Below are 18170 nucleotides of genomic sequence, written 5' to 3' on the forward strand. Positions count from 1 at the left end.
TTAGCCCAGAGTATCTGAACTCCTGGGCCATTGCTATTCACTGACCCCTTCTCCTCCTCGTGTTCTAGTAAAATTCAGCCCATGAATATAGTCATTAGAAGTTGAATTTTAATGAAATTGGGCGCTTTGATCAATGGGAAGGTTGGAAGTTATGTGGGAATCATCTATATAGTTTATAGCTGTGACTATGTAGGCCAGCTCCTAAGTGCCCCCTGCAATGTGTCACTCTCTCTGGTTTTCTTTCCAGGGAGGTACCCTGTAGAATAACAGTCTAATTTACCTCTCAGACATCTGCTGTCTTTCAGACCTTATGCTAGTTTTGTGCATATCTTCATGATTCCTCTAATAATGCATTGGATTATAAACTATTACCTTCACTTGAGAGACGCTCAGAGAGGCTAGGGAGCTTACTCAGGGTCAGAGGGAGTGCAGCTGAACAGTTCTGCCAGGGTCCCTGTGATTGTTGGAGCAGCCTGTGTTTTTTCAAGCTGTTGTCTGTGCATCATACGATAGAAACATGGTGCGTATTTCTGCAGCCTTAGTTCTAGCCATTGAAATATCATGGAGTTGAATGCAGAATACCCATTAATGTTTAGGATGACCAAGAAACTGTGCCCAGGCCCCAAGCCCAGCTCTGTCATCAGAGGTGAGTTACCACTGGTGCCATGCCCTTTGATTCCCTACAGGCGCCCTATAGAGGTGCCCACCAGTGTGCACTTGGAAGTGTGATGGAACGCATCACGTCCCCTTGTTGCCCCTGCCCCGGTGATAGGGGGATTCACTAAGAACTTCAGCATAGTGAGAGAATGTAACTGAAGCTCCTGGGTTAGTGTTGCTTGGTATCCCAGTTACTTTGTAGATTTCGGAATCTTTTGTCGTCTAGCCTGAGGATTACTGTTGATGACACAATTTTCTTTGGGATTGTAGGCTTCATGTTTCATACAACCAGCATATACATAAATGGCCTCTTCAGTGTATCATGTATACACATTGGTGAATAGCTTCCCACTAGATAATGTTTTAAAGGGGAAAAAAAGAAGTCATTTCTAAAATCCCAAGAGAGTGTCCCCGTTTTGAGGTTAGAGCAAGTTTTTTAGCCCTATTTAGTCTTGCATCTTGCTCCTTATGCTACCTTTCATTGCTTCATGAAATTATTTTTTAAGGGATACTTTCTAACATTCCATCCCACTTTTTTTAAAGCTCTTTCATATACTTTGTCCTCACAGAATAGAACAGGGTTTCTCAAATTGCACACACTGAACTCTGCAACACAACAGTTCCTTCATTGGAGACCAGATGAATTGAACCACTGGCTTTCTGAAAATAACTGTATGCTTTCCAGTTGGCCAGCCTTGGCAGGGACCCACTACTCCTCCTATTTCTCAACAGTCAATTTAAAATATTGACAGTAGCTTAATAACATTCAATAGTAACTTGCAGCAGCCTTTCATATACCCTGACATCTGAGATATGTATCAGTTTATGAAACAGAACACGCAGATGGTCTTAGCCCCATTTTCCAGATGAGGACCCTTGTCCAGGGAAGGATTGGTGCCCATTTAGCTAGCTCTTTCCCAGCAAGCAACAGTACCCAAGGCTCCATGCCCCAGGCCTGGGAGGACCCCTCCCACGGCGTACTTCAGATCTCCACCTGTGACTTTGAACACATGCATCGAGGTGATGTACTTCTTGGAGATAGTGCTTTCCTCATCTCTTCTACCTTGTAGTCATCAGTAGAGGGCATGCAGTGCAACAGAAGTGGATTTCAGGACTGAGACTAGGGTGAGGCAAGAGAGGCATCAGAGTGCAAAAGTGAAGTAGACACCTGCCGTCAGCACTGGGCAGCCCTGCTCCTGGGGCCTTACTTGACTCATCCTGGTGGGTTTTCCAAATGGCAGGGGTGCACAACCACTTCTTGCAAGCATGGGCACTTGAATTGTAGCCCATGTACACAGTGATTCTTGGAAAAAGTCATGAGTAATGAATGGAACTTTTCTCTCCCAGGTTGATGTTGTGTTTTGAGACATAAAGAGTCAAAGGTTGGTGCCTAGGATGCTCATTCTTATTGTTTTTGGTAGTTTGATTGTTGAAGGCTTTTGACACGACATTGAAGTGAATATTTGGGGCATTTTGCTCCTCTGGGCTTTTCTCTAAAGCACCCTCACATTTCCCCTCTCATGTTCCTGGGCTTTCCTGGCTTTGATGCTAGCCCCACTGTGTGTTCCCATTAATAGCCCTATGTAGCCTGGCTCCTTATTCTGGAACCTGTGTAACTTTTGCTCTTGAGCTTAAACACAACTCAGTCTTGCAAGGAGCTCCGCCTTTGGTCTCAGCTTCTTGGGGATTTTCCTGGCAGCCACATAGTGAACTATGTCACACTCTCTGTTTTACCCGTTAATAAGGAAATACTCTGGTACATGGAGCTTTGCTTGCTGATCTTTTTCTAAGTACTCTGGGGGCAAAAGGAAAAGCAGCTGGAGGATAAGGATGTAACTTTCTTCAAATTAAGCCATCCTGACCCGTGGTAGAGATTAGCCACTAAGAAATAGTGGAAACAAATAACTGTTTCACTCTTGAGTGTTAGCGTGGAAGAGATTCTGGTTCAAATCCTAGTCCTGCCACTTTCTGGTTACAGAAACTTACATTACTTTTCTTTTGATGTTTCAAGGAGATAGGAGTTAAAGAAAAATGAACACCAGATTACTAGAACATTCTTATAGAGTTGCCCAAAGATGGAATGGACACCTTCCAGAGTGGAGGGGAGGGAGTAGGATTGGACAGTAGTCCTCAACTGGGAGCACTTCTTCCCCCTGACCCCACACCTGCCTCCCAGGGACGTTTGACAATTTTGGATTGCACAAAACTGAGGGGTGAGAGTTGCTGCTATATCTAGTGAGCAGAAGCCAGAGATGCTTCCAAATACCTTACGAAGCATAGGACAGCCCTCACGGAAAGAATTATCTAGCTCCAAATGTTAATGATGCTGACTTTGAGATACCCTAGTCAGAAGTAACATTTATTGGCCAGGGGCAGTGGCTCATACCTGTAATCTCAGCACTTTGGGAAGCCGAGGTGGGAGGATCACTTAAGCCCAGGACTTTGAGACCACCTGGACAAGACCCTGTCTCTACAAAAAAAAAAAAAAAAAAATTAGCCTGATGTGGTAGTACATGCCTGTAGTCTTAGCTACTCAGGAGGCTGAAGTGGGAGGATTGCTTGGACCCAGGAGTTTGAGGCTACAGTGAGCTATGTTTGTGACACTGCACTTCAGCCTGGGCAACATAACAAGACTCTGTCTCAATTAAAAAAGAAAGAAAGAACGTTTGTTGAATCTAATTTTCCCATTTAATATCAATGACTGTGCAAGATAAATTGGTTTTTATCCTCACTTTGGATGAGATTGGCCTTTGGTGATTGAGAAACCTTCCTTTGGTTGTTCAGCTACTTCTAGATAGACATGGGATTTTAAACTAGCCATCTATATGTCCAAAACCCATCCACTTTCCACAAACCCATTATGTAGTTAGCTCCCCATCACTGATGATGTTCAAAGCTAAGCAGGGTGAGCAACCACTTGAAAGAGGGGATGGATGAGGATACAAGCCTAAGATGTATGTTGCACTAAATGACTTTCGAGGTCCCTCCTAAAGATCACATTCTCTGGTTCTATTTTGAAATGGGATTTGTCTTTTTAGCCCCAGTGTTAGAGTGGCAGCCAGATATCCCTTGGCTATGACCAGTGAAATCCCTGTGCTTTGTGCACCTGTGAATCTTACTCCTATTAATATCCCAGCCCTATCAGGCCAGAGGGCTAGGGTTCCAAACAGGGGCAGCCAGAAATGCACCATCTTCTGCATCCCATCTGCATTCCGGGCCCAGGCAGTTATTTTTACCTCCATGTGTAAATGGGCCCAGCGATTTCTCATTTAGGAGAACAGCAGAGGCACAAGTGAGGAGAGCTGGAGAAGGAGGGGAACCTATCATATACTCTGAGATTGCAATTTAGTATCAGTTTGCTGATCAGTGTCACTCCACTAGTTTAATAAGTAATTATAGTTTCTCTTTTGTGAACAAGGAAAACGGGTAGCTTCACCCAGTGGTTGTCAGCCCTGGCCAAAAATTAGAATAAGATAGAGGGCTTTTAAATCACACCTACAACTGAGCCCCTCCACCAGAAATTTAATTTTCTGAGGTGAGACCTGGGTACAGTGATTTGAGAACTTTGCAGGGATTCCAGTGTCTAAGCAGCCTGGGCACCTCTGGTTAATGGCACACCTCAGTGCTGTGCATTCTGCTCCAGTACCTGCTGGTGTTACTCTGTCATAAAGAGACTAGAAAAAGAGTGAGTTGGGCCCTGTTTCTCAGTGTGTCTTCAGTGGATTGTAGGGAGAAGGAGGCCCATACTCTCTGCCTAAATAAGCACCTGCTAGACTCCAAAATCTAGTTAATGGAAGTTTCTCCTCATCCTTGGACATCCTTGTTTTATATGGTATACGTTCAAAATACATATAATCTTTGGTTTAATTTGTTTTACAAAGTTTTGAAGTTTTTCTCTCCACACTTTTCTCATCAGGCTGGTGTGTGGAAAGAAGGAATTTTTCTTTTCCATTGCTGTCATCTAAAATTGTTGTGTCGGGTGGGGAGGGGAGGGAGCCAGGAGACTTAGCTTTAACTACTTAGAAGTTTTCAGGGAAATGTTTTTATAACAACCTAGTTAATGGTTTGACTTTATGATAGATTCTGTTCCTTCATTATTTTGTCCTCCAGTGGCTTTTATACCCAGCAAAGTGGACCATGGTGTATGATTCAAGAAGGGTGAGGAGTACGTCTTTCTTTGGAAAGGCAGGGATGGAGGGTTGTGATTTAGAAAGGGGAAGCAGGAAAGGAGAACCACAGAAGGCAAGCACTGTTCTCATGCCAGATCGGTTTCAAGGAAGAGGACATATGGAAGGATCTAGAAAATGATTTCTCTAGAATTGTCCATGTCCAAGTCCCCTGGAATGTCTTTGTATATCCCCAGAGCTGTGCATGCTCCAGTTTGAAGATCTCTGCTTTAAAAGATATCAGGGGTGGGGGTGATGAGGGGGGTGAAGTAAAAGAATAAAAACAATTTAATTCCATTTGTTTTCTCTTTCAAGCTCATACGTTACTCATTTCATTTTTATATTAAAATATAGATGAGGAAGGAAGGGCATGGCAAGATTTGGCAAGCATAATCCATGAGGGGATATGGAGTTGGGGATGGCAGCATAGCATACTAGGATTTTTGAGGAGGGACTCGGGGAGCCTGTTCATGTTTTCCTTACAACTCTGGTACATGAAGTACAGGTTCTGCATCATGATGGAAGACTGCCTGGGTTCATGTTTGGGCCACTCCCTACTAGCTCTGTGACCTTGGGCAAGTTTCTTTCTTCTTCTTTTTTTTTTTTTTTTTTTTTGAAATGGAATTTTGCTCTTGTCGCCCAGGCTGGAGTGCAATGGTGCAATCTCAGCTCACTGTAACCTCTGCCTTTTGGGTTCAAGCAATTCTCCTGCCTCAGCCTCCCAAGTAGCTGAGATTACAGGCAACTGCCACCACACCCGGCTAATTTTTGTATTTTTAGTACTTTAGTACAGACCGGGTTTCACCATGTTGGCCAGGCTGTTCTCGAACTCCTGACCTCAGGTGATTCACCCACCTCAGCTTCCCAAAGTGCTGGGATTACAGGCGTGAGCCACCATGCCCAGGCAAGTTTCTTAACCTCCTTATAGCAGTTTTTGGCACATGATAGATGAGCTACAGGTTGGCTTGTTATTCCTTGCAATCTTGAGTTTCTCCCCAGAGTAAAGCTGGAGCTTTTCCCCCAGCCAACTTTGATGGAGTCCACTGGGCAGAGATGTGATTTCAGCCAAAATATGGCTAAAGGAGGAAAGGATCTGAGACAGCCAGGTGGAAATGGCTCCCTGGGAGAGCCTCTGACCGACCCGCACACTGGGAGGAGTGCGCACTGGGGTGGAGCCTTGGAAAGTTGGAGCCATTTGCAGCAGGGAGGAGCCTGGCCCCTCGTCTTCTTGGATGGTACCTAGGATTCAGTCTGCGAGGCAGGAAGCACACTAGCAGGACTCCAGCTTGGTGGAGAGTTCCTGCTTTCCTTTTTTTCCTTTTTGTCCAATAAATCCCATTTTTCTCACCCTTTAAATTGTGAGCCTAATTTTTCGTAGTCATGTGACAAGGACCCCTCTTAAGCTGAACTAAGGAAAAGTCCTGCAGCAAATCTAACTAGAATGCCAATGCCTATATTGAGGCTGTTTAATGGAGAGTTTATGAAAAGTTAGCTAGTGTCCTTGCGTAAACCTGTATGACTCTAGTTCAGAGTCTTCAGTAATTGCAATTCAAGAATAAAACCACACGGCACTTCCATTCCCGTGTAATTTGTTGTTGCTGGCTTGTGACATTCTACATATCCCAACTATGAGACAGCCAGGCAGTGGGATGGACTGTGAGGTTCAGATGCCCGGAGATATGTGAGGAAGAGCTTTTAGCAATAAATATGAAAATGAAATCAAAGTAAAAACTGGCATTGAACCCCTGGTGTACTTAGGCTTACTTTTACCCAAATCCAAATCATTTCTTGACACTGCATGGTTACCAAGAGTGTCTGTCATTCAATATTTCAGATTAAGATCTGTTCTTTGGTAGCTAAGTTCAGAGAAAAAAATATAGGATCTAGAAGTATCATTGCTATTTTTTCCTTGATACATTTAGTCTGGTATTAAAATTGCTTGCAGAAGATTTGATTTTAAAAAAGTAGAAAAGAGACACTTATCCTGGTAAAATTATCCTGAAATCTTAAGAAATTAAGACAAATTGCACCATAAAACCAGAAGCACAAAATTAAACAATATTATATTAAGAGAACCCAGTGACACATTTTCCTTCTAAATTAACTTTAAAATTAACTTTTAAATTAAGTTCAATCTCATATCAGTTTGCTTTGTAAGAAGTAGAATATATGTACATGTTTGCCTTATTTTTAGCATGTTATATTCATTAAAATGTTTTAGTTTATTCAGCAGATACATTTAGCATTTCTTTCACAAGAAAGACAGTGAAGGAACAATTAATAACAGGACCCCAGTAATACCTGGGGGGTTTCTACATCTGCATTTTTTGCAAAAATAGAATAGCCTTCTAAGAAGCTGTCAGTGGCATTTGTGCAGCTGGACAGCTTTGCAGCAGATGTAACAGTAACTGTGATGCCAGGCTGTGCCCCAGAACCTGTAAGCATGACAAGCTCTGGCTTCTTCCCTCCTCTGAAAAGGTACAACATTGAAGAGGCAGTCGTTTCCCCTAGATCTGTAACCAAGCACATCTGGGTGAAAGGGGAAGACATCTCTTCACAGAGAGGAGAATAAAGGTGGTGACCATCAGGGTGACAGGCAGCATGGACTGTTGCCACCTGTGCTGCAGGCAGCTTCAGTGCCCGGATGGTGGGACAGCTGGTCCTGCACTCAGTACGAGTCTCAGGCAGTGGTCTGGCCGCGCCTCCCTTGGGCTGCTTCTTCCTCCACCGTCCTCCACTTTTGCTTTGTGTCTGCGTCAAGTCAGTAACGGTCTGCAGCTCCCATCCCTCCTGATGGGCACTGCACTGAGGCCTTAGTGGGCATTACCTGATGCCCTCATCACCCAGTGTACAAACACCTGCTGACAAGAAGCGTCCCTGAGCGGAACCCTTCTGCTGGGACACCGCACCTTCCGTGTCCTGAGTGGGCTGCACCCTCGTGGTGCTCAACTGGGTGACTTCACGCTGTCCTCAGCGCTCTCTCTCCAGTCAGCTCTCCTGCTCAGGCACCTTTTTGGGACACAGTCCTTGCCAGTTATTCCCTGTTTAATGTCCTCATGTGTCTTCACTTGCCCTGGGAGACTGTCGTCTTGAGAGAGCAAGCCATATGGGACCCTGAGGACTGGCCTCAGTTTCCCTCCCCCCCACTGCCCCACGGGGCCACTCCTCATCAGTGGCATGGACCTTTTAGTCAGCGAGCCCTCAGCTGGATGCTCCCGTGCTGGCCACTCCTGTCCTCCCTGCTCTGTCCTCCCTGCAAACTCCTCCCTCAGGACCCTGCTTGAAGTTACGTCCTGCACAGTCATCCCTGGCCTTCCCTCAGCAGAATCTGTCACTCCCTCAAGGTGTCCCTGCAGTATTCTGCTCATGCCCCTGCTACGTGGCAGAACTCTGTTGTCCTATCCTGTCCAGAGCTCCAAAGCCCCCAGACCCTGTGGCTGCTGAGCACTTGAACCATGGACAGTCCAGGTGAGGATGTGCGGGGAGAGATGCCTCCTGCCTGTGGCTGAGCCCTGCCTGAAGGAGCTGATGAGGAAAAGCTCCTAAGCACAACAGTGCTGCTCACCTGGGCATCTAGTTGGCAGAGTCCTATCCCAGTGTTCGCACCCCCAGTTTCCTGGGTCTTAAGTTCAGATTATCAAGTGCTCCTCCTGCAAAAAAAAAAAATGGTGATTCTTGTGGCCCTTAGTTGACCCCGCACCTGGGATATGCTTATATTTGGTGTGGGGCAGAGAACTGAGTGTTCTTGAACCACTTCCACCCAACCAGAGGGAGGTGGGGACATCAGGTACACCTCATCCCCTGATGTCACAGCCAAGTACCTGGAGCCACCAGGACTCCCTCTGAGCCCACAAAGGAGTGTCTTCTCACCACCCCGATTATACTGGTCTAGTTATGCTTTGGAGTTAAAGCCAGGCTGCTATTGCAGGGCTGCTGCAATCCTTGCAAGCACAGTTGTTCTTTGCTTGCGCTTGCTCTCGCTCTCACTCTTGCTCGCTCTCTTTCTCTCTCTCTGACTTCAGTTTAACTTTTTAAACTTCAGTAATAAGTGTTCCTCAAAATAGATGGTCTTCCTGGTTGTAGGTACAGCCAGCAGGGTTGAGTTCTGCTGCCTTCCAGCATGGTTTTCCTGGGGCTTGTAAAAGTCCTGCAAATTTGCTCTGACACTCTGTTGACATGGAGGTCCTGTTTGTTGTTATAAATAAGGACCAGTGTCTCTAGGACACACCTTACTGTGTATAACTGAATGGCAGATTTTGTCCCTTACTTCTTAAAAATTAAATGGCAGAGGAGCTGGCTATGTAAAAGCCCTGTGTGTGTTTACCAAAAAGTACTTGAATTTTGTTTGGGTTTTGTGTTCTGGTGCATACGAAGTGAATTTTGGTAGGAGTATGTGCATTCAGAGAATATGTCATCACACTTTTTTCTTTATTTGAGTGCCACTTGGCTCTTATTTGATTAAGGTAATTTCAGTGACATATTTTGAAGCAATTCACCTTGAAAGGCAGAGGCACCACCCAGGTGCAGAAACCTTCCTTGGGTTATGCAACGCCCAGCGTGGGTGGAACCGCACTCACACTTTACCTCTTCCTGAACCACAGCCCTGCTCTGATTGCGTGATAGAAGCTGAGGTGCCTGACAAGTGGAAGGAGGAAAAGGAACATTCTGCCTTCCTTTTCTCTGTAATGCCAAAGCTGGCGTCATGCGTTACTGAGGGCCTCTGTCAGCACTGGGGCCGGCCAATGGCACAGCTGATGGGGTAGCTGCACTCGCTAGTCCTCTGGGAAAGCCCAGGTTGTTTTTCTGGCTTAGTGTTAGAGGCAGCTGTGATGTTTACCTCGATCTGTAACATAAAAAGATCTGATCATATGCTGTCTTTGCTTACATTCTATTATTGTCTGACTTATGTTCTAAATTCTCTACAATTCCCTTCCATTTGTCTTAAGAAACTCTAAACCTTTTTTTTTTTGGAAATCACTACTTAATGATTTTGAGGATGAAACCCCAGACAGTTGGTAATAGTGGATGGTTTTCATTTTCTGTAGTTGAGTGGCTTTCTAATTCTTTTGATGGCACACAAAAAGAAATTAACCTTAGATCACAACTTAGTACACACATTTATATATGCATGTAACTGAGATGAGTTCCTCAAAATAGCTCATACCTGTGTTTTATGTGAGGCACTGATATTTTCTGTTCTATATTATGCTTAACTTTAAAAAATACTTCCTGTGTACCATTTGTGGGATTGTAACTCACAACTTAAAAAATATTACCTTGATACATAGCTCCAGAAATACACAGGGGTCATTTTACCAAGAATCACCAGTTCTTTTGCTCTGTTACCCTGGCTGGAGTGTGGTGGCACAATCATAGCTCCTTGCGCCCTCAACCCCCGGGCTCCCAGCTGGGGGTCTTTAGGACCCCAGTGTGACCTGTGGGTAGCCCTTACTTCCTTTAATACTTTTCTTTCTGCACAGTCAGATGCTCTCCCTTTGAGCTTCCATGTGAAGTTCACTGTGCACCCAGCCCTGCTACCACCGCCTCTGTCTTGAAAGGAATAGGGTGGGGTGGTCATTGGTGTATAGTAAGATTCGAATCACATCCTTCAAGTACAGTTCTACCCTAAAGATAAGAGTCCCTGTGGTTTTTTGTTGTTGTTGTTGTTGTTGTTTGAATGGATGTGTTCTTTGAGAAATTGAGTCTTGAGTATTTTGTGAGGACATCTAAGCCTGGCGTCCACGTCACTGCTGACAGATTTGACCTAGTGTGCACTCCCATCTGGGGAAATGCCCATAGGCTATAATCTCTTTCACTGGAGCGATTATAATAGCCCCCGGGCTTCAGGTCCCGGTGGCATCCACCCTTGGTGGCAGCATACCCCTCTGCATGAACAGGGCGCCCACTTGTCCCCTCCTTCTTACTTAGTAGTGATTTTTAAAGGGGAGGGTGGCAGTCCTGAATGTAGTTCATCAGTATTTACCGCACAAGCTCTAAAGGACACAGTGTTTTATTTGTGTATTTATTTAACTTTTCCAATATCGGAATATGAATTTTTGTTTCACCTGATAGGACACGTTTCAGGGGCTCCATTCTACATTGTCATTTCACAGGAAAAATATTTGATGGCTCATTAGAAGGGAACATCTATTATTTTGTTACTGAAAGGCACATTTTCAACCTTGAGAATTGGATGGCAGGTAATGGCATGGAAATTGACAGCATTTTACCACTTAAAAATAACCACAAGAAATACCAATGTTCACCGAATGAGTTGAAGTTAATTTGGTTTTGTAGGCTATTGTAGTTAACTTGATGCTTGATGGAAATAATTTTGTATTGGAAATCATTAAAAATTGATTTGATTAATGCTTTTATAATGTTGGTATGAGGTGTTGCACTGTGGTGGTGATGACCTAAGGGTGCTGTGATGGCCTCAAACGTTGTCCCTCCGGGGCCCACAGGCAGGATCCCGCACACTAGCACACCTCCCAGTTCCTCTTACCATCAAACAGAGGTGTTCCTTCAACATGCCTGCTCCTCCCTGTGGCATAAAGGCACCAGGAGGTTCTCTGATCCCCTGTTAGATCTCCTCTGCAGGGTTGAAGACATTTTTTGTTTGTTTGTTTGTTTGTTTGTTTGTTTTTGAGATGGAGTCTTGCCCTGTCTCCCAGACTGGAGTGCAAGTGACGTGATCTCAACTCACTGCAACCTCCGCCTCCCGGGTTCAAGCGATTCTCCTGCCTCAACCTCCCAAGTAGCTGGGACTACAGGCATGAACCACCAAGCCCAGCTAATTTTGTATTTTTAGTAGAGATGGGATTTCGCCATATTGGCCGGGGTGATCTCGAACTCCTGACCTCAAGTGATCTGCCCACCTCAGCCTTCCAAAGTGCTTAGATTACAGGCGTGAGCCACCGTGCCTGGCCATTTTTGTTTTTAATCGGTGTAGTGTCCCTAACCTAAATATTTTACATGGCCTGAACTTTCTGTAGTTTTAGCAGCAATGGGATGCTTTGAAACCTAGATCTCTCAACCAACTACATCTTCCATTGACTGGTGAAACACTAGTTTAAGCCAATTCATTTTGACCATGTGCATTTTTGTGCTTGATCCCTATTTTATTTCAAAAATAATTTCCATCTCTATTCATGTAAACTAATAAGAGCCTTCCGTTTCCTTTAATGGCAAATTGTCTCATCTTTTACTGTTTTAAAACATTTTTTTAACATAATGAGAAAACGTGATAAAAGGTATAAGTGCAGTTTCCTGGCTTTGCAGTACCTCAGGGAATTCGGTAAACTGTATTCCATTTGAGGAAAGGAACGGTTGGAGTAGGAGGTAGTGTAAAGATAACATAGCAAATAAGCATTTTACCAGAACCCTCTGAAGTCTCATCAGACTGTGCCATCATCAGAATCCCTCCCTTCTCATCTACACCATTTAAAGCCAGCATCCAGTCAGAAGCCCAGAGCTGGTACCGCCTTGCTTTCCTGCCAGTTGCTGACATATGGCACACAGTGTCAGTTAAGGGCACAGGCTGATGGGCAGCTTGGCCACATACCTCTCTGGCTTCCTATCTGTAAAATGGGCACAATCATTGTACCTGCCTCTGAAGGTTGTTGCGAGAACTAGACGCAGCCTTGGCACAGAGCCCACAGAGAGTGAGCACTGTGTAAAGACTGGCTGCCAGCCATTAGTACTGGGTGCCTGTCTTTTGGTGTCTGGGCAAAGCTTTAACCTGTTTTATCAGTTTAGAACTCAGATGTCTCCCTGGCAAAACAACACGGGCATGTAGATATTTTGTGAAGTTTTGTTGAAGTGCACTTAGGTTAGTGATTCATGGGCAGCCTTTCAAAGCTATCAGGCTGTGAAACAGCTTTGAATAAGATTGTCTTGTCCTTCTGCTGATTGTCTTGTCCTTCCCACGTTAGCAGCCATAGCAGGAGGAGGAGAGGTGGCAAGTGGCCACACTACTCTGCTCACATTAAGCAGACAATTTATGGTCAATATTCAGTGAATTTCTTTTTTTTATAGTACAGTTAACTGATATTTATATTAGCTTTAAAATTATAGCAAAATCAGGCCAGGCATGGTGACTCACACCTGTAATCCTAGCACTTTGGGAGGTCGAGGCGGGCAGATCGTTGGAGGTCAGATGTTCGAGACCAGCCTGGCCAACGTGGTGAAACCCCATCTCTGCTAAAAATACAAAAATTAGCTGGGCGTGGTGGTGTGTGCCTGTAGTCCCAATTACTCAGGCTGAGGCAGGAGAATCGCTTGAACCCAGGAGGCGGAGGTTGCAGTGAGCTGAGATTGCACCACTGTACTCCAGCCTGGGCGACAGAGCAAGAGACTCTGTCTCAAAAAAAAAAAAAAAAAAAAAAATAGTGAAATCAGCCAAATAGAGAACTAACAGGCACACTGCCTAACTCCTTGTGTAACTGTCATTGGTGTGAGTCACTGGGGCAGCGTGATTAGGTCTGTGAGCTGGATAGCAAGGCTGTCATTATTCTCAAGGCCTTCTGCTGACTGCTGCTCTTGGTAAGACATACAGAATCTATGGGCACCTCCTCTTACCGCTCTATGCTAGATGAGGCGTCTCCACGTTGAGTTGTAGCAGATACAGCTAAGAAAGTAAAAGAAATGAAAATCTCATCAAAAGGATTGGGGTTAGTCTCATTCTTCATGCATACCCAAACCGTGGTAACTTTGATTTTTTTATTATCCAGTATGGATTGTTTAGAGGAGACAGATGGCTTTCCAGTTCATCAAATTTTTTCAATTATCTAAAAGGAATTGCTATGCTTGGAGCAAGTCATTTCAATAAATCTCATTCATATTTACCTGCTGCTTCCTTTTAAATGGAAGAAGAGAATGTTTTTCAAGTACACTTGAAAAATAGCATATGTGAATTAGAAACTTTCTCTGTAAACTAGCAGAGTAGAAATAAGAGGCCAGCATTCAGCACCAGGTAGGCTGGATTCCTTCTTAGGTGGCTGAAGCTGGCTATGGGGCTGGTCTCATCATATCTAAAGAACTGCCCAGCTTTTACGCATTTTGAATGTGGTGGAACCAACTGCATATTTTTATATGAGAGCGGCAAATAGTCATTGTGTTCCAGTTTGCTTCTCGGGTCATCTAAACGTCAGAGGCCATGCCACAAGCACCGTAACTGAGGGATATAGTGTGACTGTGGTCTATCGGACACCGTGTGGTCCAGGCCAGTGACCTGTGGAGCTGAATCATGACTTCCCAGATGACTCCCAGAGCCTTAGAGGGGACTGGTGCGTGTCTCCAAATGATTTTCACCTGGGCCTCTTTGAAGTCGGGAGAGATACGTGCAGTATGGTAGATGTGGAGAGGGAGAGGCATGGTGTGTCCAGAAATTAGCAGGACCTGATCCATATACGTGGATTCTGAAGCAGTGCACTTACTAGATTAAAAAAAACAATGTACTTACTGGATTTAAAAAGTGTGTATTTTTTTGTGAGATGCAGTTTGTAAGATGCATTGTTAACTAGGCCATATACTTTTTCCATTGGCTCTCAGCTCTCAAGAAGCTCTTTAGTTTTTAGCATTGGATCAGTAAACACTTATTAAAATGTTCCCAGCATTTGTTTGCCATCTTCTCTTTCAGCTGGGCCCAGCTGTGCCCTCAAACCCTGCCTGTCTCTTCCCTGACTGATCATGTTCTCCCAGCTTCTACAGAGGCTTCCATAGCATTGTGCTTGGTAGCAGACACCAGACAGAATCTCAGCCAGCTCAGTCCAGGCGCACGGGCTCCTGGTCTCCCGGGGTGTGGTTACTCGTGTCTCCTCGGGGCCTTCCGCCCTCCACATTCCAGTGCCAGGCCCTGGACCTTTGTCTCTATTCATGATAAAACATTTTTAGGAAATGCTGACGCTCAGTGAAGAAATGGAAACACTAACTCTTTGTTCTCTTCCTAACAGACACGAGACGACTTCCTGGGCCAGGTGGACGTGCCCCTTAGTCACCTTCCGGTAAGGACAGTCTCATGTTTGATGCTTCGTGCTGGGGGCGGGGGTTTCTAATTGTCTGTAGTCAGCATATTTTCAGAGTGGCATTTCTTCACCACGGTGGAGAAGGCTGAAATGAAGCATGTGTGCTGTGGCCTTAGTCCTTTCTGGAAAGTGGTCCTTTCAAGGGGATGGAGGAGAAGCTGGCTGTAAGAGTAGTCAAGGGTGCCTGAGTCGTGCGCTTGCGTTCCCATCCACCAGCTCCCTCTCTTTTCTGCACTTCAGCTGCTCCACCTTTGTGTATCACATCTTACAAAACAGACACCTCCTTCACTCAGGCCTCCCTTCTTGTCACTTACTGTCTCTGCTTCCTAATGCATCCTCCGGGTCCCATCAGATGTTTGCACTCTTTGTCTGGAACCGCACATGCCATTTCTCTTGGATACCTCTACACAAACTATAATAGCATTTCCCAGATTTTGGTGTCTGGCTTTCTCAGTCAGCATGGTGACAAAAGAAGAGCCTGTTCATTCTGAGTGAACTTGTCAGCTGGGAACACCCACCCTCGCTGGAACACGCACTGAGTTAGCATGTGTGGCGCTGCCATTTCTCTCTGCTCAAAGTAGCGGAGCAGTCGAGGCTGTTGACTAGTGACGGGTATTAGGGCTGACACCCGAAACAGGAGGCAGGGCAGACAGAATGTGTAGTTGGGACCTGGAGGCCTTGAGAAAGGTGGATCCCCATCTCCTATTCCAGCTTCAGTTTTCCGGCTTGTCCCAGCCTTCCTCCTGGCCTTCTTCCCTGGGCAGCACGACGACGTGATAGAAGTAGCAGCTGAGAGAGGAAAGGCGAATGTTTCTGCCTTACAAGGGCATTGTGTTATTTTTTTAAATGCTTTGTGTGAGCAAGTAGCATAAATAGTCTATAAAGTAAAGTGACTTAACCCCCTAGCATAAGCTTCCTGCTGTGTGGAAATTATGGCTGTTTCCATATGTTAAATACCAAGTAAGCTTTGAAGATGTGTTGTGAAGGAAGGTGATAGCAAGTAATTTACTCTTACTCACTCAGGGGAGCTGTTAAGGAAGAAAGTTGCAAGGTTCCAAAGGACTGGAAGTGAAAGTGATATTCTTAAAATACCTTGTTTGTTTCTTTATAAAACTCTGAAGCTCCAGGGTGCCACGGGAGGGGCCTGCCCGGGGCTTCTGCGTGAGACCTACTCCATGAGCCATCAGAAACCTGACTGCTCTTCTCAGGTCACGTTGGGAGGATGTGACTATTTCACCTTTTGTGAGCAAAGACCTCGCATCCTTCTACGTTGGGAGGTCTTCTGTGTATGTTCTTCAGACTGAAGCTGCGATCTTCTCACACTTTTAGACAGTGTTGGTTGATGGGCCAGCTCTTTTATGGACGTCTCCAGCCACCCTTTCCCTAATGTAAAAACCACATCTTGGCCAAGGGAAATTATTTTCTGAGAGGCAAATATTCTAATATTTGGTAAGAGGCAAAAGTGACATGTTTAAAAACCTTGCTCTGACAAGCTCTTTTTTGAGTGAGTGAGCAGCACCTGGTCTTGAAAGGTTGAGTAGGGCTCCCAGAAAATAGAAAAAGGTTCCTCCTCCGAGGCCAAGTCAGTAGAAAGAATAGTTTAGCTTTGGATTCTGAGTGGAGGCAGGGTCAGTGAGCCTTCAAAGAAGGAAGCGGTGCAGAGGCACAGGGCAGGAATAGAAGCCAGCCGATTGCAGAGGGTAGAGCCGTGAAGGCCCAGAGAGGACCGAGTGCCCCTAGTTACTCGTGTGCCCAGAGGGTAACTTGCAGTGGCGTGCTTCACCTCCATACTTCAAACTGACTAGCTGTTCACAGCCAACTACAGTCAGAGAGATGGACCACAAAGAAAACAAAAGGAGAGGCGTGAAGGTATATTCTTTATTCATGTGGCGGTAGAACCCAAGTTGCGTGTTCTGAATGCACGTGGCTTTTGAATCCAGGATTTCAGGTGCTTTCGTGTGTATGTTTGGTCGTGTGTATAGGGTGCTCATGGGGAAATTACAGTGGCATTCTATTTGTGTGATAGCACACAGGTGTGAGTGTGGAGAGGGCGGGAGCATATGAGTGTATTTTGTGGATTGAATTATGGATGCTGTGTTCTTGATTAGTATATGACCATTGTCAAGGTGGATTATTTACAGTCTGTAGATTCAAAATTTGTCAAAACCACCAAGCTTTAGATAAAAGGAAATAGACCAGGTACAGTGGCTCATGCCTGTAACCCCAGCACTTTTGGAGGCCAAGGCAGGAGGATCGCTTGAGTCCAGGAGTTAAAGACCAGCCTTGGCAACATGGCAAGACCCTGTCTCTGTAGAGAAACTTAAAGATTAACCCAGCATGGTGGCACATGCCTGTTGCCCCAACTGTTTAGAAGGCTGAGGTGGGAGGATCGCTTGAGCATGGGAGGTCATTACTACGCTGAGCCATGGTTGTACCACTGCGCTCCAGCCTTGGAGACAGAGCAAGCTCTCCTTTTGCTTTTACATTGAGAGACCAAGAGCAAACTTAGCTGTAACTGTACCATCGTTGACTTTTCAACTGCCGTTTTCACATTTGTCTGTTAAATTCAGTGCATCATTGTCTAAAAGTTCATATGACATTTGATAACTTGAATCTATTAATTATTTAGCGATAAAGAGAACTCCGAGATCTGTATTAACAGAGTGAGATTTCTGGCAGGTGTCTGCCTGTTGCACCTTCCTCTTGACTTGTCAGCTCTGTCTCCCCTTCCCCTGGAGCCCTCAGTAACCCACCTTTGCCCAGCCACGAAATCTCTTCATCGCTGGGAAATGCAGTGGGGCAGAGAGAGCTATTTTAAAACATTAAGTTTTCCTAAATCCCAGTCATGTGCCACTTAAGACAACCATGGCTCACTCTGGAATTTAAATTTTCCTAGATGAGGCATTTTCAGGGTGGTGGTATTATTTGATGCCCTGCCTCTACTTGGAGGTAGCTCAGCTGACCAACATCCTTTTACCCCTTTTGTGTTTATGGCTGATGGCTGGTAGCAGGTAGCAGGCTGATGGTTCCCTCTCATGAGCGCAGAATTCAAAATCATGGAGTTTGGAGGGACTTGAGAGACACTGATTCACTCCCAGTATTTTCCAGGTGAAAAAGCCTGGGCCCAGAGAGGGAGGGGACTTGCCCAGCAGTAAGCAGGTCATTGGTGGTGCTGGATCTGACCCTGGTGTCCAGCATCATTGTGAGCCTGTGATGTGGTCAAGGGTGTGGGCATGGGGTGGATTTGCCCAAGGCTTAGGTGCTTGCAGTGGTTGCATACAGGTTTCGAGTCTAGGGACCCAGCAGGGCCCTCTCCTTCCAT

General features: G+C 45.3%; 1 protein-coding gene across 26 annotated transcripts in view; it reads left to right on the plus strand.

The window, feature by feature from the left end:
- Positions 1-18170, plus strand: part of NEDD4L (NEDD4 like E3 ubiquitin protein ligase) — a 363613-nt gene that overhangs the window by 263665 nt on the left and 81778 nt on the right. For all 26 annotated transcript variants that reach the window (XM_001140979.7, XM_063795757.1, XM_001141065.7 and 23 more), the window contains one exon: positions 14777-14827. In XM_001140979.7, coding sequence (XP_001140979.1) covers positions 14777-14827 — 51 coding nt within the window. The remainder of the gene's footprint in view (positions 1-14776; positions 14828-18170) is intronic.

This window comes from Pan troglodytes, chromosome 17 (genome assembly GCF_028858775.2).
Source record: "Pan troglodytes isolate AG18354 chromosome 17, NHGRI_mPanTro3-v2.0_pri, whole genome shotgun sequence".
Taxonomy (NCBI): Eukaryota; Metazoa; Chordata; class Mammalia; order Primates; family Hominidae; genus Pan; species Pan troglodytes.